The sequence below is a fragment of the Bombus terrestris genome, chromosome 14, assembly GCF_910591885.1.
Source record: "Bombus terrestris chromosome 14, iyBomTerr1.2, whole genome shotgun sequence".
Classification (NCBI taxonomy): Eukaryota; Metazoa; Arthropoda; class Insecta; order Hymenoptera; family Apidae; genus Bombus; species Bombus terrestris.
This window is the reverse complement of record NC_063282.1, coordinates 1,775,336-1,799,646: the sequence shown is the minus strand read 5'-3', so window position 1 is coordinate 1,799,646 and position 24,311 is coordinate 1,775,336. Positions and strand designations below refer to the sequence as shown.

Sequence of the window (24,311 nt, the reverse complement as noted above, 5' to 3'; positions counted from 1 at the left end):
TCATTATTTAATTTGTCCTTTATTTGATTTACACGTGCGTCGTTAAGAAATATATGATTTCAAATACTATATAATATTAGAATGGCTGACATAATCGTCGATTTTCAAAGACTTCTTGTTTGACGCACGAAATCGTCGATTCTTCTCGCACTCCTTTGTATAGTATATAGATACGCAAAAGACACAACAGACAACTGTCGTCAACTTTACATTTTTAATCGTCATTGAACGAGGACAAAGGAAATTTGTCGAGCACGAAATATACAACATTTCTCGATAATCGCCTTTCTTTTATCAATTACGAACATTCGTTCGATAGATGAACGAACATCAGAAAATGAAGATTCACGATATATTAAATCATGTTTAAATTATACTTATTTTCCTGATAGTTTTAAATGTTCCCAACTTTGCTTCCATTCCTATGTTTTCCTTTCTTCTTCTTTTTTTTTACCATCAATAGACAGTTGATTTTAAAATATTCAATTTTTAAACACCTGCTTGGACGACCAAGGACTGTACTAGCTGGCGCTTGTTAAAGATTAAGAAAACATTCGTTCAACTATGGAATTTCATATGACAAAAAGTATACACATAAAGAAATATTTGCTCGAACGTTCGTAACAATATTTTGAATTGCACTCGTTTGCTCGACATACTGTTTCTATCCTATGTATAACTATATAGCATGTAGCTTGTTTAGAAAATTAAATTTCTTAAGCTTAACGCTAGAGCTTAACTTCCTGCCTGCAGAAATTACAGCAATGTGCCGTTTATAATCGCCATGGCTCATCGAGATCGGTGAGAATCGCTTCTTCAACACGAACAGAACGGAAAAGAAAAGTTCCAACTGAATAAACTGTTTTCTCGCTTATGTCTCCTTTCACTTCTTAAAAATTTCTGCTCGTTGCTTGTAGGAACAATACACTGTGTCAATTGGATGATAATATGAATGCGTCTTTATATTCTGCAGGTATATACAAGCATATTAAACGTGTTATGTATGCAACGTGTAACATCATTGATATTTACTCGAATCGTACGATTCGAACTGATAATACTGATTTCAAGTATAAAAATGAAAAATCACTTATCACGTAAAAATGCGCGCTTTCGTTTATGTCGATCAAGTTGGTCGGTCAATTGGTTCGATGGATTAAATTGTCCCCAGTGATCACGATGAACCACAGTGAATTAATTTCTTAATGAAAAACACATTGGCGCGTCGTGACGCATTTCGAATAATCGTGTAAGGAAATTTAACGATTCATATAATGGTTCTAGTGCCTTTCTAATCCAGCTTCAGAGCTGGCTTAATCGATTTTTTCAAACAAAAGGATCGATACATTGAACGCGCATAAGCCGACCTTCGATCGATGTTTGATTTATTCGAATTACGAAATCTCAAAAGTGACACGATCCTATTGAAATTACACTCGTTCGACGCTTACTAAAAATGCATTTGAACTCGCGTATGCTCGACTCGTTGTGATTCCGACGTCTTCGAATAAATCAGCAGTGCGAATCAGCACATGGACGTTTAACATTTCATACCGGATAAAATCACGTGGTCGCAACGGAATTCGTTGTGCTCGTCGCTTCTATCTCTTCGACGTTTCTTTTATTCGTGAAAGGTTCGCGCTTCATGCATTTGCAACAGATCGCTAGCAAACCACGCATAACTTTTGCTTCTTCTCGTTCGCTTCACTCGCTACTCTCAACTTGTAAGCGAATAAAGATGAAAACGTCGAAGGAAGAGACAGTTGCTCCACGGACAGAAGCGAGAGAGGTTTCAACTTTTACAACGACTCGTTTTCGTGATATACCGGCGATGAGGTTGAACAACACAAGTTCCACATTGACACAGACAATCCAGAGAGACGATGCATTACCACACTTCGCATTTGTGAATCGGATTCATTCGCGATTCTTTGGGACAGTTGAATTCAGATGCGAACTCCGGCAGGTTCGAGAGTGACCCTATCACTCTGTATTTTGGTGGACAATGGGAATCTTTCTCGATTTGAAGAGCTATCGCCTCGGACATGACGGAGGAACACCAAACCTGGTAACAATAAATTATTTTTCAATTCATCCCAGCCGCGCTTCTTTCTTTAACTTAATCCCTTAATACGCATTTTTTTCGTTCGTTAATCGGCGAAGATGATTAAACTTGAAAATCACAGATGGAGATTTATCGAGCAATACTTTAAATAATTAAAAACGAAAATATGCTGTCAAATCCAAAAATATAGTTGACAATATTTTGTAGAAGCCATGGATATAAGATAACCGTTAAGATAACGACAATTTACCTGGGCAAAATTCACGAAAAATAATTGTCGATGCGTCAAATTAAGACCGGGTAAAGGTAGTTGATCTTTGTAGCTTCTCGGCGTTGAAAGATACGCGTGATACGCTGCTTTGAGACCACCATTGTCCGCGATATTTTCTCCTAGAAGAAAACGATTGCGATATCGTTAAATCGCGAATTTTTACACATTTGTAAGAAATTTAAAAACGCAAAAATGCATAATCTTTTAACTATATTCTACTTGTTCAGTTGTATCTGTAAAAATATGAATTTTCACATATATACATATATCCGTAGTCCAATAACTGTAACTGACCCAAAGTTTGCCGTCCGTTTACGTGTCGACCATGTATCTCAAAATTGCTGTACTGTTCCACGAAACACTCTGTTCTATTTTTAAATCTCTCTATCGTAGCGTTGTTCCACCATTGATGCAAGTTCCCGTGCAAGTCGTATTCTCTTCCTAGTTTGAAATGATCAATAGTCGATCGCATCGAATCAAATAAAATCAAAATGAAAATACAACGAAACCTCGTTTATACGAACAAATTGCCATGCTCAATTTCAGCTATACAAATTTACGGTTAGGCCTTTGCCATTCGAAAAGGTCGAGCGCAACCTCAATCGTACGAACGTGTATTCTCCGCCTTGTTCGGATAAATGGGGTTCTGCTTTACTCCCGTAGAAACATTTGAGAATACGTCATACCTTGATCGTCGAATGCGTGGGTCAGTTCGTGTCCCATGACTACTCCTATACCACCAAAATTCAAGCTATTAGGATTCTCCATGTCATAGAATGGACTTTGTAGGATACCAGCGGGAAAAACCATCTGATTTTTCGTAGGCCAGTAATAAGCATTCACCGTGGGAGGTGTCATTATCCAAGTAGTTTTATTCACAGGCCGATCGAGCTTCTCTAGATTTTTTCGCAAATTATACTTATTCACCCGTATATTATTTTGAAAGTATTCGTTTTGTTTAACTACTAAGTCCTTGTAACGTTCGTCGAGTTCATTTGGATGTAAAATAAAATCAGGAAAGCCGACCATATCGGTGATCGCGTTTGCTTTCTCCTCAGCTTTCCTTCTCGTTTCCGCGTCCATCCAATCGAGATTTTTCAGATTCTTGATAAAAGCTTTGCGCACTTGATTGATCATCTTCTCCGCCTGCAATCGATTAGATCGCCATTTAAAGTGGACATTGTATCAGCGCGTGCCCCTCAGAGCACGCATATCTATCATCATTGAAAGATACTGAGTGTAAATTAACCATGGGTTTGCTCTTTCCATGGAAAACTTCTCTAACGAACATCGCACCGATCGCAAAACCCATCGAGTTATGCGTATCACTGACGCAATAACGCCATTGCTCCTCGCGGCCCTCCGAACCGATCAAAGCTTTCCTCAGCCCCTTGTAAGCGTCGCGAAACGGTCTCGACAGGCAGGCGGTTAAAGATCTCACGGTTTGCCAAACCAGATAATTATTCAGTATCCTGTTTGGGAGAAAAGAGAAAGAGAAAGAGAAAAAGTAAAAAGAGAAGAAGGTCGAAAGGTAGAAGGTAGAGATGAATCGAAACCTAACTCGTAGATTTACGAAATACGAAACTTTTGTCAGTTCTCGAGACCGTCTGTTTTGCTAAAATCTGTAAATTCCTAAAAGACAAATTTTGCTTTGAGAAAATCAAATTATCGCGAAATCGTACTAATCGAAACGAGCCCCAAAGTGTAAACAGAAAGCCAATTGACTCATTATTAGATAAATAAGAATATTTATATAAATTATTGTCCGGATATCGGGAGTTTCAAATGACATAAATAGCATAAAGTTTCGAGTTGAAAGGTTCCGAAAATACTACGAAGTTTCGAGTTTCGAGGGTTTTCGAGACTTCGAAAGGTCCCATCCCTACCAAAAAGTAAAAAGAGAATGACAGGATACGTGATAAGCAGCGTAGGCTTTCTAGAAAATACTTACACTTTCCCATCGTTCGTTTTGTTGTACTCTAATACCAGCTTGGACAATTTAACGAAATATTCTGGAGCAAAGTTCACGATCTTTGTCTGGCTGGTTACTTTTTTGTTAACGAGTTGCGTGGCATTTTGAAAATAGTCTACCCAGGACATCTAAAATTAATCGAACGGTTACAAAGATAATAAAGATACAGTAGGACCTCCGTCAAGAGACTTATATCTTCGTGATAACGTTTGCTTTTCTTTACTGCCTCGTACCGTTTGTATAGAGACGTTCGGTTAATCGGGAATCTACTGAATTTATCGAAACTGCGAACATAATAATTTCACGACAAAACTGCGACAGAAGCACGAAAGGAACGTGGTGAAAACGCGATCCGAAATACTTACGAAAGACGCGTTATTTTGCAATTCATCCAAAGACATCAAATTGTAAAGCTTTTCTTTATCTCGGTGATCCTCCGGCGGTGTCATGATCCGCGCCAATTCCGTTTCAAACTTTATCACGTCGTTCATCTGTTTTCTGGTCGAATTCTTCTCTCCGCCAAGCAGCACGCCTATCTGCAAACGTGTACGAGTACCTGTACTCGATTCACCGGTTACAAGATTACAAGGTGCCGAAAAACAATGGAATCGAGATAAACGAAACGTAAATCAATGCCATTATACCTTCGTCATGTATTCCAAATACGCAGCCAACACTTTACTGTGTTCGGTGACGTTCAGGTAATCGTCGACGGTTGGCAGCGTCAAACCTCCTTGATCGATCTTGAAAGTGTAAATCGTTTCGTACAATAATTGTATTATACATATACATATGTATAGGTCATTATACACTATATTATCGCGTTATCGTAATATACTTTATGATATATTACATACTAATATATTATACCGTTATGTAATTATATGGAGATGTTTGGAAAATTTATAGCGTTTTTTGCGTAATAAATTCTGCATATTGCACGTATATTTTGGCGAGATTTCAATAGAATTATTTCCAATTGGATTTTTGAAAGATCCATCCTGGTATCTTACTTGTATAATATGCCTGCTACTATTTCGATCGTCTTCGTTTACCGCCCACGTAAATAAACCATCCATATTGTAAACATTTTGCAGAATATGCATGCTGTTTTGCAACGACCACTCGCTTAGATTAAATTTCCCAGAAATGTTCCAGCCACCGATAGAATCCAACAAGTCCAGCATTGGTTTCGCGCCAAGCGATTCGACCGTGTCGTTTGCGTCCATACACGAGAGGAAATAATATTTTGCTTTCTTCTCGGCCTTTGATTTCATTTCGGCGAATGGCTTTTCTACGTTAAAAGAGAAAAAAATGAAGGGTGGAAGAGGCAGAGCGAGTCAGAGTGGGAGTTTTCTGTTTTATGATCGAGGCGCTTTCTGTAAAAAAGTAACGTGAAATTTGACCTCGACGTTTCGAAACACCCTGTGTGTGTGTGTGTGTATATATATAGGTATACGTTTAACACAATCTATAGACCCTTTTTCCAAAAAGCTCCTTGATTACCAGAAACCTACGAAGGGTTCACTTTTTTTACCAAGAACATTCTTTATAACCAGCTGATTGTCTTGCTCGAACTTATCGAACGTTCCCCACATGCTGTTTCCATCTGGTATGGGATTCTTCTTGATCCAACCACCGCACGCGTATTCGTAAAAATCGTTACATGGATCGACCGAATGGTCTATGCTATTTATAATGGAAGCAGCCACCGTGACACAGTGCTCGGTTAAACAGTGTGTACCATCTAAAACAAAATCAACCACTTTTCGAAAAATAATAATTCATCAACCAATAACACCTATTAACAGATTAACGATATACAAATTACAGACCGTTCATTTTCTTTTACTGATTTCACGGTATGTACGATTTACGAGCGTGGGAGAACAAAGATGTAACACGATAAAGACAGCAATAACTAGAGATTCGTTTTTGTTAAAACCATACAAGAATATCGTCTAAAAATATAATCGTCATTAGGAGATCGCTATGATAGGTGACCTAAGACTTTTATACAGTACCGATATCGATTCGTGTAGTGATGTTACGTTACGGTATATTATCCAACGACCTAACGTTTCAGAATCGTCGTTGCACAGCTTACCTTCCTCGTGCGAAGTGACACGAAGTATTTGCGCTTCTTCCCAGCCGTTTTTGCTGCTGATGATTATCGACAGCATCACGACCATGAACAAAAAGCCCACGCAAATGATAAAAAGACATCTTTCGAGCAAGCTCCTAGCTCTCCACAACGAGATTCCCTAAATACGAAAAATACATACGAATAGATATACAGACATAGCTACAGCGTGTCTCGAAAATGGTGCAAGTAAAATCGAGAAGCTCTGAAACGCGATTTTCTCAAAAACAAACATTACTATTTCGTTGTCTTTTATTTTCGTCTTGTTTCGAGCAACAGAATCTCTCTAACTTCGCTTGTACCACGTTAGAGCCACGGTGTGTCGTATGTAACAACGTGTAAATTATTCTCAAGCTCCTGCACTATTATTCGCAAACTTATCATTATAACGTTAGAATCGTCGCTCGTAACTCGCGTTACGCGCCTTAATCGCGAATATCTATCGATGGCTGACTTGAAATCTTGCAGCTACGTGTGTACGAGCACTTTATTTTCTCGATTAAATTGCTTCACTTTCGTGCAGAAACCAACCAAATTGTATCTGATGTGCGTGGCCGACGTGCTGATGCCTTCACTGTTCAAAGCTACGGAACCAATGCTACTGCTGTCCTGGTCCTCGAACTCGGCCTGCTTGTACATCATCATCTAAGACAAGACCCATAAATAAGTTGAAACATCGTCATCTAGAGACATAAATACATTTTATAGTTGCTAAATTTTCTTCTTATTCGTCATAGATAGGGACGTCAGTGTGCAGGGGCAAACGATACTTTTTTCTATAAGCGCTGACACGGAACGACTTTACCGAAGATAAAATAACGTCAAACCAGTCTTGTTATTACACAATAGCTGTCGAATACCAGATAATGTAATTAATTACTCGCAAAGCTTTTTCAAAAAGTTTCGCAGTAAATCGAATCGAATCGAAACGAATGAAAACATCGCGTTACAAATTAGAAACGTGAATTGATCGAGAAAGTACGTATAAGTACTTGGAACGACACAGAAGAGGCGGCAATGTGAAAATTCAGTGGTGAAATTGCCCGTAGCGATACATTTTTAGACTAAAACTAAAAATACATAACGCCGAGCGAGTCTTAAATCGAAACAAATACCTGGCTTTCGCATTGGAAATTAGACGAAAAATACGATTGTTGGTCAGAAATCGTGTATAGATTAAACATACTGAAATCATCGACTTTAATTTTATCTACGAATGGAATTGAATAGAATCAGTAACCACATATATTCGATCCCCCGCGATATCCTCCAATTTAACAGCAATTTGTATAATATTCGCAATTACGCTACATTACGCACGCCGATATTCCAACAACGAGGAAAGCTTCCAATGTCACCATTTCAAAAACGAAAGTAAAAACAATATACGCACATGTACAAAATCTGGAGTGCGATATAAGATTTATTAAATTGAATTTTCATCGTGCGTTAAAACCGTCGTATAATTGTTCACAGGGTTTATATTTATTTTTCAATCTTACTAATTTTATTCTATAACAAACAAAATGTTATTGAAACTTTGCAATGTTTCGCATAACACGCTTAATACACTCGTAAAATGTTTCTACGAGTATTCGAATATTTTTGTGTACATACTGTGAGCTTTCTACTTGCTTTGTTTATGGCAAGGAAATTCAAATCGAGATCAAGCTGAGCATCGAATGAAATTACAACGCGAACAGTCGTCTTTCGTTACCTGACGTATAATTAATAGAAATATACATGGGAAATTTGCACTAAACGTGTAAACATGCATAAAACATCGGAAATATTCGCTACGCTATTTACAAGACTCGAAACAAATTTCGGATTAAGTTTCATTTCTTCGATCGTGTTCATAAAAATGTGAATTTGCATAAATATCCACAGTCTAGTAATATTGGCTTAACAGGTTCCGACTGACCGAAAATCTGGTTTTCCTTAAACGAAAGCGAGATCAAACAATGGTTGACGGAAAAGAGAAGCAACGATGAGAGACACTTTGTGAGAGAAACACGACGAACGTTCGTGTTAAAATTGCAAGCTGGTTGCACGCGGCAACTGCACGCGTGCAAACATGAGGATCTGAAGAAGCGCGCGCACGCGTCTACAATCGAGTTGCTTGTTTCGTCTCTGACCTCCTAGCAGGAAATAGACACTTGTAGCCTCGTTAATACGATTAGAATGCTTTTCGTCTCGCATTGTGTTCCGCTATGTTCACGACACTCGCGTTTGAAGAAAAAGAGCTAGCCAGTCGTTTCCCTTTTAAAACAATTGTATGGCGAACAGATCGTCCGCAACCACCGTTCGACGTAACCACTTTCCAGCTTAAACATCGATATAAAAGTCTGACAATTGGACGGCTCGTAAAAATCTTTCTCTAATTTCTGTTCAACTTCATTCGTTTCAAATAAGGTATTAAAGCGAACATACAGATTGCTTTTTACGATATCGATTCCACCACATTCTGAGTATTATTATCTAAAAGGTTAACAAATTCAACAAGAATCGTATTTGTTACGAGAGTCTTGTACACACGATTACTCGGTCTCACTAGTTGTGCAACACGATAATTTTGATATTACCTTTTATACTGCGTATTTCTGCGCATCGTACGATACTAATAGAACGTATCAGTGACATAGTATTATCAAGCGATAACGAGAGAAACATTATTCAGACTCGCGCGCGTACCATATACATACAGGCATACGATAATACGCAAGATAACATCGGTGATCAATTATGTTTACTGTGCACACGTTCGTCTTGCACGAAATTCAGGACTAGAATATGCGATTCATAATCCAAACAGATCCGCAGGTTCTATCTTTGCGTCTTCAACTGCAGCTATATAATGATATATAAGTACGACGTTAACATTCAGAAAGACGAAACAAGGTAAAACGTAAGGAGGAGCCGGTGGACCGTGTTTCCAGCATCGATGGAATCGATTCGATCCAAGTTCAGCCGTGTCATCCAACTCGGACCAACTTTCTCCCCATCTGTATTTTTAACGCGTACAATCACTCACCTTCACCGACATCTTGCCCGGCACGATCGCGTAATCACCAATTCGCGCACTATCACTTACAAATTTATCGATTCACTCTGCCGAGGACGAATCCTAGCTCCGACGACGAGAGGGTTTCCGACAAGCAGGGAGAAGAGGGAAAGACAGTGCTATGGAGCGGAATAGAGGTGGAGAAACTCAGTAGAAGAAGAAAAATGGATAGAAAATCAAGTAGAGGAGATGTATTGCTCGAAACTATACCCTCGAAACTATAGTCCTCGAGATTATGACATTTTCCAGCGTTTTCCTCGGCCCAGCCGCTATATCGGCGTTCCTAACTTTCCGTCGCTCTCTCTTATGGGGATGCTTCGACGCACCTCAACCCCTCTACCTATCTTCTCTCAATATTGATTTCCTCCGAGCCTCAGTGCACCTGCCATCTTTTACCGTCGCGTCGCCTCGTGCCGGTAACTACGCCGTTTACCATCCTAATCTAACTATAGTAATCCTTTTCCAATTCCTCTCTATCTCTGCGAATTTGATAAAAAAAAAAAAAAACGTATCGTTGTACTTTTCCAATCAATCGCATATCACGCGAATATACCGGTTCCTACGAAACCTACTCTTGTTTCCGTTTATTCTCCTTCTCTCTCTCTCTCCCCTCTCTCTCTCTATATATATATGTATATATTCACTAGAGATTGAATTAATTTGCCTCTTGCGCAATCGGTAACGCATTATCATGCAGGTAACAATAACTTTACACGTCTACAAACACAATTCAAGGGAACGATTTGGACGTGTAAACCATGGAAATTGGAAAACATAACTTGAGATGATGCTAATATTCGAAGTTAATATTCGATGTACGAAGGGCGAGAGATTCGATGGAAACACGTGATTCGAACAAAGATCCGTGTAATTGGTATGAACGAGCAGGCAACTGTAATATCTAAATTGCATTTAGCGGAAGAGAAAGAAAGGCAGAGATTCGATACTGAAAAATGAACAACTTATTACTACGACTTTGTAACACGTTCGAAACGATACTCCATTTTTGCTCGATTCTCGTTGGTTTGCATAAATGAAATTTGGAAATTCAATCGGTCGACTTTAAAAGCCTCTTACGTGAATAAATATTTTGTCTTTATTTCAGCAAAGACAACCCTTTTCGTGAGGTACAATATATCTTACAGTATATTAATACGAACATGATTGCACGTTACGGTGAAAGTGATCATTCGGACTAGTTATCGATCGTTAAAGCTATAACACGCAGGCTACGCACGCACGCAAAATATAGTGTTTCCTGAATCTATAGAAGACCCCCGTAATCCGGAACGATAGTAACTGGCCACGTTACTTTATACCTTATGCGTTATTTAATTAGCGTTTTATTTAATCGGACTGTTAAAATAGCTCGTCCATTTGGATCGATTACAAAAAATAATTATGCATGCATACGCACGCGTTTTGTGTATGTAATTTTTATTTAATTATATATAATTTTAATTAATAATACTAAATATATATATATAATATATATGATATATGATGTATATATCATATATATATATATCATTATATTTCTCCTTTGTTACGAGATCGATCGACTTGCCCTACTCGACATTACCTTATCTAACGGACTCGTTATTGGCACGTACACTGTTTTCTTTGGACCGCTGTTACAATCGAAAACTTTTGGAATCAGAAACTTACAAACGCGATGGTACGTCAAGGCGACTACTGCTTTCAACTGCATTCGTCGTGTTGCGAAAATAACTGCAATTCCGACGCGCAGCTGTCGTCGGACAAACTTGCCTAAACCGTTCCATCTATCCGCGGCAAACGTGCTTTCTCGTTTCAAGATCGTGGGAAGGATACGATAATAAGTTCGTTTTTGTTGATTTTCTCGTTGTTTGTTGACCAACAAGAAAAGTGTCTTGTGAAATGAAACGAACGTAAACGAAAGAGAAGAGAAGATACAAGCTTCTTGAAAACAAATGATAAATCCATGACGTTGTTCAATGATAGGAGACGAATAGTACGGTACTTTGATTTCGTTAATACTAAACACACCTAATTTACGTTATTAATAATTTTGTCAAGTGGTCGACAAGGTAACGGGAACACAAAGTCTGAAAAAGCGTACCAAATATAAAAATCGATTCTCTATAAAAATGTGATTTGTCAGGTTTATCATTTGTCCGACCTTGCCACTTTTCATACCGTCAGTGACATTGGTTCGCGCGATTCGTTCCTACGATCTACGTATAAATTGAGAAGAACAATAACCGATAAGTAAAAAGAAAGACATTTGCGAGATATCGTAATCCGTAAACTCGGATTCGAACGTGTAAGTTTTCTATGAGATTTGACTTTTCACTGGATTTCTCGCGTTTCGTACCATCGCCTACTCCGTTCTCGCATCCTTAGCTTAGTCTATATCCTCAAACATCTCCTTTTAGCCTGTCGGCCGTCATCGGCCAGCCGTTTGCTTGCAAACAAACGCAGCAAACAGACGCAATCATACACGCACGCACGCACGCACACGTGTATGTACTATCGCTCAAAAATATCCGAACACTTTTGCGCAAGAATATAATTTAATTAAAAAATAGCAAGTTCAAACGCGATATACGCCGTTTCTTGTTGCGTTAATGTTTACAAATATTTGGCATAAAATATAAAAGTTAAACGACTTTGGGTGGTTCTATCGTTAGGAGGCGTAATGTATACCGTTCGTACAAATTGACTAGAATATTCAGATACCTGTGAGCGGTAACGTACATCTCTCGTTCTTCCGATCCCATCTGACAAAGCAATAATAAGAGAAACTCTTTCGTAGCATATGCGTATCTTAAAATTAGTAACGTGTTACACGTAGATCGAGTTGCTGCATTTTGAAGGATATCGACGAAAAATCCTTAAACGTTCACGGAATTGTATTCGCGTGCACACGAAAGAAATACGCAACACGTAAATGGTGTTCGATCGAATCGGAAAGCAAGTTACGCGGCTCCTCCGTTCGAAAAAGGGAATAGAACCGATCTCGTCAAACACCATCTTGATTTGTAATATCTCTGTTGAAAATACGACATACGAAATAGTCTATAATAACGTTTAACCTAATAATTATAATTAGAAACTGTTCGGTGGCATTGTAAAGTACGACGTTTCGTGCGAAGATTAGAAAAAGGTGTGCTAACGTGTTATTGGCATACCGATACGTTTACGTAGGACGATTAAGAACAGCGTCGAGCGACGCCCTTGTGCGTAATTGGAATTGGTTGAGCTCGTTCGTAAAAGGAAGGAAAAAGGATACAAATATAATCGAATATTTGTTAACCGATTAACGTTTACAGCTCGGAGCCATCGTTCGAGCGAACAGGACAGTATCTGGCAGTATCACGTATCGTAAAAAACGAGATCCAATCGAGTCACGCGTTATTGCGTTGTACTAACGACTATTAGTAGATAACAAATTATCCCGTAACCGATAAATAATCGAGACAAACTGAACAGTGTCAAATATGGTCCCGTGAGCCTCTTGTTCGAATACGAGAATCTGGCGCATAGCTATACACATATACGTATAAGGAGCGAAAAAGACAGGATAATAATAGTATATGGAATGTATATTGGAATATAGACAAACGATAGATTAAGCGTTGTTTGTCGTTCGATAAACGATCAACCTTAAATCCGAAACTCGACAAGTTTCGTATTTAAAAAGGAGAACATATAATACCGCGACGCTCTCTTCGTTTCGTTATATCGATTACAGGAAAACTTTATAAGATAAATCGTTAACACGATCGATTTCGGGCTAACACGATCGTACACAAATACGCGTGAATCAATAACGTGTAGAAGAATAAGCACTACATATACGCGTAGTACGATAGCAAAGTATTCCATAACTGCTCAGTCCAATGATTTCGATCTGTCTAATCTAAATTTACTTTCAAGATCAGAATTTGTACTAGTATTTACGAGACGAGAATGAGACTGTTCAAGTTTCTCGATATTTTCCATCGAGAAAGACGCGCCATCGGAACCGAAACGCTCTAATATCACATTATTGGATGGATTTGATTGAAAAGAACTCGCACTAACGTCGGCTCTCTCTTCCAAAGAGCTTACGTTATGGGATACATCGACAGATGTAGCTGTAGCTGGCTCTGTGTTGATAAGTCCATCACAGGAATGGGGCAAAATTCTCGAGAAAGCCCTTTGAACGGAATATTCCTCGCATCTTTCTTTATCGGCGTACCTGCCGCTTGCCTTTAAAGAACCGCCGTACACTCGACGACTCTTTGCCGACTCGGAATCGAAATTTTCCAACCAATCCACGGATTTCGAATCATCCGACTGATTCTCTTCGATTTTAAGCGGAGAAGCCGAGCCCGCCGCCCCTCTTACCATCGATGTATTTTCTCGTTGTTCTCCCAGATTTTTCTCTATACTATCGTCCGTATCTCCGTTTACTTGGCTACCGCGTACTTTGGACGTTGAACGATCGTCCGACTGCCAAATACCTTGCTCTCTGCTACTACCAGCCGTACAATCGACATTTACCATCGCATACCTTTCGGCGTTCGACACTTGGTAACTTTGATTCTCTGGATCCGACGTGTCTGACGATTTGTCCATTGGATACGGAACACAGTGTATGGAACTAGCTTGATACAGAGGGTTAAAGGTATCTCTAGAAACGAACGGTTGTTCCTGATAGGCGAAAGGAATGCATACATTTTGCCTCGTACTTCCGTCCGCGACGGCGCAATACGGTGGGAAATGCGCGAATGGAATACCTTCTCGGCCTTCGAGTTGCCGAGAACTCGTACCGCCACTCGAGTATTGCGTGTTTTGATCCAGACTGTTGTTCAATCTCGTAGAGAAATTGCAAGTATAAGAGAAGCATTGGGACACGTTCGAATTCGCTGGCGCAACGAACGAACTCGATCGCGCGCTCGTCGATTCCGGTGACGTCGCGTTTGATACCTTACCACGTGTTTGAGCTATCACAGTTTCGTAGCTTGGAGGTGGACCATATAATTGATAGTACGGACAGTTCGCATCGTTCAACATAACGCTCATGTTCTGATAATGGCCCGATGTTGTCGCATTACCGGTGTAAGCGGGCATCGCTCCGTTTCTTTGAGGACCTAAGAACACAAATAAATTGATCAACATCGAATACGCCGCAATTATTTACCAGACAAATGTACACTCGCCTTTCCACATACGATGCAATAATACAGTGTTTCTCGCAGAATTGTACGTAATACGAGCCCTCTGCCCTTGACACGTTGACCCTCGAAGAGAACTTTGGGCTCGCGCGTTCGTAGTTCTAGTCGGAATAGCCGATGCAGCCGCTCTGTACCTTCCTTGTAACCAATATCGATACCACCAGCCACCACCGGAGCATACCAGGAACATAATTATTACCAATATCCTAACGAACGACAAAAAATCGTGAGAATATTGTAAAAATGTTGTATCTTCTTTAGAGGTGTCGATCAGAATGATCTGTGAAATTGTTTTGCGCACCAATAATACCATAAATGATGAAAATGTAGTCCTGGTGACACGCAACAACCAATACCGCAACAATATTCGGTTCTAGAACACCTAAAATGAATTTACATGTAATTACACGCTCCTTCTTCCCATCTTTCTCTTCCTCTCTGAACATTCTTTCCTTTCTTCCATCTTCTTCTTCTTCTTCTTCCTCTTTCTTTCCCCTTTCATTAGCTCTCTCTTTTTTTTTTTTTTTTTAATTACGTTCATTAGTCGTCTTTCGTTTCATTATTTGAGAAAAAAAAAAAGAAAAGTTCCCCCTTTTGACTTACTAAAAGATAAACATAATTACGTGTATGAAACTCACTCATAGTATTTTGTTTCTCCAGGCATTTCAGAGGCACAATACTTTGCTTCTGCCTGAAACAAATATTACGTTTTAAATAGTGTACCAACTTACAACGTACATCCACAGATGTAAATTGTACAAATTAATCTTAAGACCAAAATAATCGCGATCATTATGAAATATAGGAGCGAGGAGCAAATCTTGTTAAAATAAGAAGTAAACGATCGAACGTTACAATCCACTTCTCGCTGTACTTTCATTTCGAAAGGAATTTTCTCCAACTTAGAATACAGATAATAACTTTTCGTTTGATATTTCTTGTTAAATGGCATCAAAAGTGAACATGCCGAAACGAAAAATATCCACTCACGTATATCAAACACTTCGACGTTCCGACGAATATCGCCAGCTTTCTCTTCGTATTTCGTACCATTTTCTCAATGAATATTTACACCTTCGTTCTCAATAAATAAAAACCGTACACTCTGACAAATTGTTTTGATATAATCACCATTTCGGTCCGACTATCATGTGCACACAACATTGCACACCACTTATTGATTTCAATTTCGGAACTTTACAATGACGTCATCGAAAACAGGGTTGCCAATATGAATAAACTAAACTACAGTACATAAATTAAACCAGAAACCAGATGCTACTCAAAAGGTATAACAGTTACCATTTCCTACCTACAATTGAACATTGTTCGACCACACAGCTCGTTCGTAGTTCGACCACAAATAGTAGAGGGCGTAACCATAGACTAGCCCGTCTATGGCTTCTGATTCATTACACGATTGGTATTTCAGAACACGTAACACAACATCATAACTGTTTACGTCTGTCGTTAGATTCTATATTATGTATAGGTTAGTTTCGGTATTTGTCAGTTTACGAGCAAGACACCGAAATTAAATAATCTTACAAAATTAAAATTGATCTAACTTAGTTATCTTTATCGAAATGGCTAATACTCTAGCTAATGTACCTGTGTCAAAAATTATAAAGAACAAAAGCAATTTCGAAGACGAACCCAAGAAAAAGAGTCGAGAAGATTGGCGAAAGGCTAAGGAATTAGAAGAAGCGAGAAAAGCTGGTACAGCACCAGCTGCGGTAGATGAAGAAGGCAAAGATATTAATCCACACATTCCACAATACATTAGTGCTACGCCATGGTATTTTGGCGCACAGGTATGCATTAACTTTTTTACGAAATTGATATCTCTTTTTTATAGTCAGTACACATAACGTTAAAACATATAATACTTACTTATATATAATATTTAAAGGGGCCTACTTTGAAACATCAAAGACCGCAGCCTGAAAAGCAAAAGCAGTATAGCGGTATAGACGAATGGTATAAGCGTGGTGTAGATTCGTCTAAAGTAGCAACAAAGTATCGTAAAGGAGCCTGTGAAAATTGTGGAGCAATAACTCATAAGAAAAAGGAATGTATGGAACGTCCACGTAAAATAGGTGCAAAATTCACAAATGCAAATATAGCGCCAGATGAGTTTACTCAACCAGAATTATCTACAGACTATGATGGCAAAAGAGACAGGTCGTTTATCTTGAACTTTACTCGATACAATACATACTGAAATACTTGGTAAATTTTAAACATAAATATTAATATAAAACAATATTTTGAACATGTTAATTTAATGTAGGTGGGCTGGTTACGATCCTTCACAGCATAGAGCTATTATCGAGGAATATCAAAAGATCGAGGAAGCAAAACGACAAATGCGTGCAGAAAAGTTAAACGCGGAAGAGAATGATGAACAGGATTCGGATAAAGATGAGGACAAATATGTTGACGAGGTTGATATGCCTGGAACAAAAGTAGATTCTAAACAACGTATTACTGTTAGAAATCTACGAATTAGAGAAGATACAGCAAAGTATCTAAGAAACTTGGATCCAAATTCGGCATATTACGATCCTAAAACGAGATCCATGCGTGACAATCCTTATACCGGCACCGACAGAGAGTATGCAGAAATTATTTTATACATTCCGTTATCTTCTGAATTACTCTTACTTTCAAAGATACTAAAATAGCTGTATTCTGCTTCAGGGTGGATTATAAAGGTGAAAATTTTGCGCGTTTCTCGGGAGATACACAACGACATTCAAATGCTCAATTGTTTGCATGGGAAGCGCATGAAAGAGGTGTTGACGTTCATTTACTCGCCGAACCCACTAAATTGGAATTACTTAAACAGGAATATGATAAAAAACGCGACGAACTGAAAGATAAAGCTCGTGAAAGTATAATTAATAAATATGGAGGTAAAGAACATCTCGATGCTCCTCCACCTTCTCTTTTACTAGCACAAACAGAACAATATGTCGAATATTCCAGATATGGAAAAGTACGTATATTCATATATTATTAGACTATGAAGGTTAATGAAATTATATTATTTTTCATAATTTGTATTTATTTACAGATCATCAAAGGACAAGACAGACAAATAATTCGCTCTAAGTACGAAGAAGATGTATATCCAAATAATCATACTTGCGTTTGGGGCTCTTATTGGCATGCTGGTAAATGGGGATACAAGTGCTGTCATTCGTTTATAAAAAATTCATACTGTACAGGAAATGCAGGTAAAAAGACAGCCGAAGCAGCCGTTATTGAAATCAAAAAAACCGTAAATGAGGAAGAAAAGTCTAATGAGGAAATAATACATTCATCCGATGAAAAATCTGAAAGTAATGATACATCCTCGGATGAAGAAGAAAAGGTATTAAGACCGATAAAATCGAAATCATCCAAAAGGAAGGAGAAGAAACAAAAACAGAAAGAAAAACGAAAGAATAAAAAGAAAGCTGCTAGGTTACAAGAACAAGATAAATTACAAGAAGCATTGCAGAAAGAGGAAGAAAGACAAAAAGAAGCGGAAAGGCTGCTACAAATGAATGAAAGAAAACGCCCTTATAATAGTATGTATGAAGTTAAAGAACCAACAATGGATGAGATCGAAGCATTTCAAATGAAGCGACAACGTGAAGACGATCCGATGGCGGAATTTCTTAATAAATAGCTTTCAGGATCTAATAAAACTCTTGTAAATTTTTTAGATGTACTAAAATTTATTATGTATAGATCCAAAATGAAAATTAGATATATATAAAAGTGTAATATAATATAAGGGATTAAAAAGCGAATATCGTATCTTGTATCGATTTAACGTATTTAATAAAACGTGAACAACATTGCTATATCGCTTGTTATGAATCGAAGTTCATCAAGAATATAATAAATTTTTATTCTATTAAATTATTTTTTTATTTTATTAGATTTATTTTATTAATTGAATTATTTTATTAGATTAAACAGATTAGATTATTAAATTATTAGTTAATTTAGCAAATTTTATCTTCGCAAACGTATTACAGTGCTCAAACAGGGCAGCCATGTGAAAGCTAGTATGTATCAATGTATCATTCTCTAAAAAATTCTGACAATTCATAATCAAAATTGCTAAAAACAATCGCGATGTTATAATTCGCAACTCTGATTTTAACCGTAATCAATCTCTCGCAACACTAATTCAAATCATAATTAATCTTTTGCAATACTAATACAAAAACCGTGATTTGCCCAATATGGTGGTGAGCCGACATGTACACCGACCAAAGAAAAAAAAAAAGAAATACTACTACTACTACTACTACTACTACAAATACTACAAGCGAGCATAGTGACAAAATAGTAACGAGAATGACTTTCCATGCTTTGGATTATCCGAAATTCAGAGGATGGAAAGCCATTAATAGTTGCCCTCTTCTATGACAAATTTGCCGGGCCTCTTCGGCTCATAGCCTTTTCTTTCTTCGGGCGCAATGCCCGCTGAAACTTAAATCTAGCTCGGGTCTTTTTAATCGGAAAACAAAAAAATAACCGGCAAATGTAAACCAAAAATTCAAATCGCGCAAGTTAATTCAAGTGAACATGGATGACCAACGATCATAGTGATCGCTATCTGTTCGTATGTGCGTGCTCGAACGATATATAAACGTTCGTTTCGAAATCTACTTCCTACTCGCGAAATTCGAAAAACCGATAGCCGAAGCCTAAGCTGAGTGGCATGCTCCAACTCTTGTTCCCAGCTTCGCCGTCGATTTTTCAAATCAAATTTCCTGAAACAGGTTGGACACGCGAAATCGCGCCTACCCGACCAGAGACTGTGCCAACCTGCCCGGCCCTACCTACTTATAATTAACACTCATCCCAGAAAGTATACTACCTATCCTACCTAGCCCTATATTTAAAAAATAGCAAAACAGACAACACACCAACACACTCACTCCACGGTTCTCACACATAACCCGGGCGCAAGAGCCTACACTAGAGAGACGTCCCGGGACGCCTCCGACACCCGAGTTTGCCATACAACTTTCACACCCTAAGGTACGTACCATTTTCCTGAAATCGACCGACGATGGCTAGCGACCATTGCGTACAAATATTCTCTATATTTCAACTTTAATTATCCAAATATATTTAAATCTCAATTTTAATTAAATAATCATAATCGTATATAATGATGTATATGTATATCATCTAAAGAAATAATTTTGAAAATACTAGAAGAAATCGTCCAACTCTAATCAATTATTAATTTTTTTTGTAGTTTATACTGAGATTAGTAATATTACTATTTATAATTCACTATACATATTTATCAACAGTGAATATTTCCAATGGTAATTGGATTCATATTTCTGAACTCCATAAGTATTTCAAGATTATAATAAAAAGCAAAAACGACGCAATTCCACAGCCTAACCACATGCACACACAGTGGAAAATACGTCGTGCACGATACGCTAACGCAATGTCAGTCGCTGGAAACATTGTTAGGCTTATAGACTAATCATCATGCCCATTGCCTTCTTCCCACCCAAGAAGCACCTGGGCACGTGAGTGAGACTCTGGCAATGAACATGGAAGGAGTTAAACCTGAAAATCCTATGCTAAAAATATGATTAGTCTATCTATTATATTTTGTATCGAACGGGCTAATTTGATTTTGCAGTCTAATTTCGTTTCAAATTTTTAAATAATTCTATACTTTATTTTACTTGGTTATTTCAATGAACCATTAAATTGTTAAACTGAAATGAAGGAAATTAACGAAGAATATACATATTTATCAAACATAAATTAAGATTCAATGAAAGTAATATTTATACCAATGAATAACAATGGACTCTAGATGAACTCTATTAATCGAAATATCCTCAGGCGATATCTTTATCAAAACACATCTTTGGAGCACAAAGGAACGTTCAAAACTTGTTTTGATTCTGAAATCTGCCTGTCGCGAAGTGTCTTCTTGCACGTGAAATTTTATAATATGTATCTTAACGGGCGGACAAAGTTAGGCTTTAACATATACTTTCATATTCCATATTCCAAATTTTACTGGAATTATACTGTGTATGCTCAAATAATAAAACTGCTCCATATCATTATAAAGTAAAAGATTAAAATAAATATGATTTATAATCTTTATCAGCATTATAATAACTTTAATCATAGTTGAATTTCCATATTAACAAAGTCTGAGGGTACCAAACTTCTCCACTACAAAATATTTAAACGAAGTCATTTCCTTGTTTATTTCAATATTCATACGCATTCTTGTACGAACATTTGATCATCATAAATAGTCACATTGAATATAATTTGATTTTGTAAATAATTTTAGTGAATATATTCTGCAATTTTTAATCGTATATAAGTATGCTAATTGTCAACATATGTTAATACATTATCATCAACATTTAAAAACGCGATGTGCAAGAAAACCTATCCTGAACTAATAAATAAAACACAGACAAGAAAATGTTACTACTCACGAGTATAATAAATACCCGCGGTCACTATGCTCGTCAAAGATTCTACGTGATACAACTAGTCAACTCGTGTCGATTCGGACCTTTCATCCTACGACATGATTGAGTGACCAGAGGAACAAAAATGCATGCGACTCACGATTAGATGCGAAGAACGTTGTCGTCAATATTGTCGTAACTCAAGGAAAGTAATTACCAAGCTGCCATCAAATTGGAATCACCGATTTCGATGGAAGAAGCGAAGACAGTAAGTAACCTGTAACAAACGATAGAATATTGTAATTTCTTCTTAATGACAGTATTAATTATTTTCAAAGTTTAAGACGATAAAAGACTGATTCGTATTAAGCAAAAATTTGTAATAATAATTAAATTCAAAAATAGAAAGTTTACACTTGTTAAGTTTTTGATCAAATACTATTTTCTAATTAATAATAATTAACGTAAGATATAAAGAATAGAATTAAATGAAGTAAATACAATGTTACGAAGAAAATATGTACTGCTCTTTCAAAACTGCAAATTAATTATTATACATTTATAAAAGATAAAGAAATATCGTATCAAGGATATCAAAAGCTATATTCCTTTGTTAATATTTTATCAGAGTTTTTGAACAAATTGTCAAATATTTATGAATATTTCATAATTAAAATGATTTGTAAAAATTGCCCGCCAAACTAAATGTCCGCCATTAGAGTTTTAAATATACCAGCATAAAATATGGTTGACTTGTCCGTTAAATAAAGCTGCGCAGCAAAAAAAGACGCGATGTGCAGAACATGTTCTAACCAGCCTATGGTGGTGTTCTTTCTCGAGTATAATAGAAACTATTTGAAAAAAGTGAAATGACAACCAAAAGTATTACCAAATTTCCATGAAAAGTTCTCGAATTTATCATCGACCACGGGGGTGTCCTTTTGAATTTCGCGGCATCTTTTTGAATTTCGTAGCGTCCTTCTAATACCTCGAAAGTTATCTCGCGATCAAGCAATAATCTGCACAAAAAAAGACGAAAACATTAGAACAAATGTATAAAAAGAACAAATTATATAAAAATGAAACAATGATCAAGATTGAATTGCGTCTTAGAAAACTATGATACGAGTTACCGGCAAATGTAACAAACGAAAAGATGGTCGAAGAAAAGAAGATAATCAAATAATGAATTATAATGATTATATTAAGTATAAACGTATGATAATTGAACGAATTTATCATTAGCGTGAGTTTGAACAGTGAAAGAATCATTATAAAGATACTATGTATGTAAAGAAATAAATGGACACCTGTCACAGAGTGACACCGTACACGTCTAATCGCTCCAATTTTCGACACTAAACTGATTCCCCCGCGCCGTAGCAAATTTCAGTTAATGAGGAGTGGGAGGCCCTATAACAAGTCACTCATACTCGTTTATGAACAGGAATCGTCAAATTCTTGAAAAACCTGTGCTGAAGGATAAATAATAAATATATTTTCAGTAACGATCATATCAAATAAAGGAATAAATTGCAAATAAAGAAATGATACATTAAACCAAAATGCGAACAGAATTTACGGATCTGAAATGTGAATATCTGCAATTAGTAATTTAATATGCGTTTCATACCTTAATTTGATTAAATAAAATTGATTAATGAATATAAATTCTTTAAATGAGAGATTTTTTAATTTCTCTAAATTGCAAGAATATAACATAGTAATTCTATTGATGAGTTTCATTTAAAAATTATTGTCGCACGTAATCGGTTCGTACAGAAAATCAAAATAACCGTGAGGCTGCAACGGATCAGACATATCATTCATAAACTTTATTTAAAAATTGCAAAATGAATTAACTTTACTAAATAAATTTTATTAAAATATCATAGAATGAATTAACACGTAACATAACATTTAATATATACATAATTTATTCTAGCATTAACTTACAAGTAAATTGTGCATAAAAGTTTAATAAATGATGTTTAATTTCAAGTAATAAGATATTCTTTTCTAATTTTCATAAATATGTTATTTTCAGATTGCAAGGTAAAAGTTGGTTTGTAATTTTTGGACAGTAAAAGTAGCTTCTTAGATTTGAAAAAAGCCATTATTTTACAAGCTTAATCTTATTATCTGCTGAAACAAATAAAATTTCACACCATTATGGATGTTTTTTTTTCAAAAATGTAAGATGTCTATTTCTAAACGACCTTATTCATATACAGCTACGCATTTATTACATTTATTAGTTACACATGAAAGAATTTTAACATAAACAGAATTACATTTCTTAAAATTACAGTCAACTGCGAACATTGGGTTAAAAAAGGCATATGGAACATATATATATATATATAAAGAATGTTTATTAAAGCATAGTTTTTGTCTTTTCTATTTGTACAACACAGTCTTCCACTATTGATTCTTGATTCCTTGCAGCATTTGTTTCATTTTCTCGTTGGTTAGACATTAAAGTATAAGTAATTTTGAAATATTTCTTTAAGAAAGACGCATGAACTCGTCGAGAGGTACAATAACAGCAAATACAGCATAATGTGAGAACGACAACTGTTCCAAAAATGATAGTCCTGTTAATATGATTTTTTATTATATTATATTATATTATATTATATTATATTGTATTGTATAATATTGTATTATATTATAAGATCATCAAACATACGTTAAAAATAAAGAATTAAAATCAGTTTCATCACAGCAAACATTGTCACCACAACAATATTGCTGTGATTTACATAAACCCCAAATGCAATAATGTGGTGAGCTCTGAAACAATATGTATAAAGTATATTTTAAAATGTTTATTTAATTGCATGTTCACGCATTAAAAAACTACACAACAATCATCACACAATTACAGTCTTTACTTGGTACTAGTTTCTAATAAAATATACAACAATAAATGTAAAAACTTGAAATTACCATCGAGGAAGTTAAAAAATGATTGAAGTAGTTCGAAATCCGCGTAGTCTACAATCTACAGAATGGACGAATCTGTCAAAACATGGACATAAACTATAAGATATTATATAGATGCATTATTTTGAATAATTTCGATAAAACGATTAAAGGCTGTCTTCAAC

At 36.5% G+C, this 24,311-nt stretch overlaps 3 protein-coding genes and 1 long non-coding RNA gene across 11 annotated transcripts; 1 reads left to right on the top strand and 3 right to left on the bottom strand.

Annotated features, from left to right (window-relative positions):
* On the bottom strand, nucleotides 1-9,881 carry LOC100651261 (endothelin-converting enzyme homolog). 7 transcript variants are annotated; one of them, XM_048412256.1, is made up of 13 exons: nucleotides 9,726-9,881; nucleotides 6,983-7,096; nucleotides 6,416-6,572; nucleotides 5,846-6,073; nucleotides 5,322-5,602; nucleotides 4,953-5,051; nucleotides 4,674-4,844; nucleotides 4,288-4,436; nucleotides 3,586-3,808; nucleotides 3,023-3,482; nucleotides 2,631-2,777; nucleotides 2,316-2,455; nucleotides 1-2,065 (listed from the first exon to the last, which is right to left on the bottom strand). In XM_048412256.1, the coding sequence occupies exons 2-13, from the start codon at nucleotides 7,094-7,096 to the stop codon at nucleotides 1,889-1,891; spliced, it is 2,346 nt and encodes a 781-aa protein (XP_048268213.1). In that variant the 5' UTR covers nucleotides 9,726-9,881; the 3' UTR covers nucleotides 1-1,888. The 7 variants fall into 7 exon arrangements, with proteins under 7 accessions (XP_048268213.1, XP_048268212.1, XP_003400406.1 ...); XM_048412255.1 differs by having other exon boundaries at nucleotides 9,486-9,857; XM_003400358.4 differs by having other exon boundaries at nucleotides 5,846-6,055; nucleotides 9,486-9,855.
* Nucleotides 9,882-10,588: 707 nt separating this feature from the next.
* Nucleotides 10,589-15,935, bottom strand: LOC100643341. Of its 2 annotated transcripts, none has more exons than XM_003400375.4 (5): nucleotides 15,710-15,935; nucleotides 15,358-15,410; nucleotides 15,021-15,101; nucleotides 14,705-14,925; nucleotides 10,589-14,635 (listed from the first exon to the last, which is right to left on the bottom strand). In XM_003400375.4, the coding sequence occupies exons 1-5, from the start codon at nucleotides 15,770-15,772 to the stop codon at nucleotides 13,392-13,394; spliced, it is 1,662 nt and encodes a 553-aa protein (XP_003400423.2). In that variant the 5' UTR covers nucleotides 15,773-15,935; the 3' UTR covers nucleotides 10,589-13,391. The 2 variants fall into 2 exon arrangements, with proteins under 2 accessions (XP_003400423.2, XP_048268216.1); XM_048412259.1 differs by having other exon boundaries at nucleotides 15,358-15,406.
* A 180-nt stretch (nucleotides 15,936-16,115) lies between these two features.
* On the top strand, nucleotides 16,116-18,576 carry LOC100650539 (pre-mRNA-splicing factor SLU7). The gene is made up of 5 exons (XM_003400352.4): nucleotides 16,116-16,533; nucleotides 16,632-16,903; nucleotides 17,013-17,336; nucleotides 17,423-17,720; nucleotides 17,799-18,576. The coding sequence occupies exons 1-5, from the start codon at nucleotides 16,306-16,308 to the stop codon at nucleotides 18,396-18,398; spliced, it is 1,722 nt and encodes a 573-aa protein (XP_003400400.1). The 5' UTR covers nucleotides 16,116-16,305; the 3' UTR covers nucleotides 18,399-18,576.
* Nucleotides 18,577-18,678: 102 nt separating this feature from the next.
* Nucleotides 18,679-22,627, bottom strand: LOC125386352. The gene is made up of 3 exons (XR_007226410.1): nucleotides 22,509-22,627; nucleotides 22,088-22,217; nucleotides 18,679-21,475 (listed from the first exon to the last, which is right to left on the bottom strand). It is a non-coding gene; the product is annotated as an uncharacterized LOC125386352 (long non-coding RNA).
* Between the last annotated feature and the right edge of the window lie 1,684 nt (nucleotides 22,628-24,311).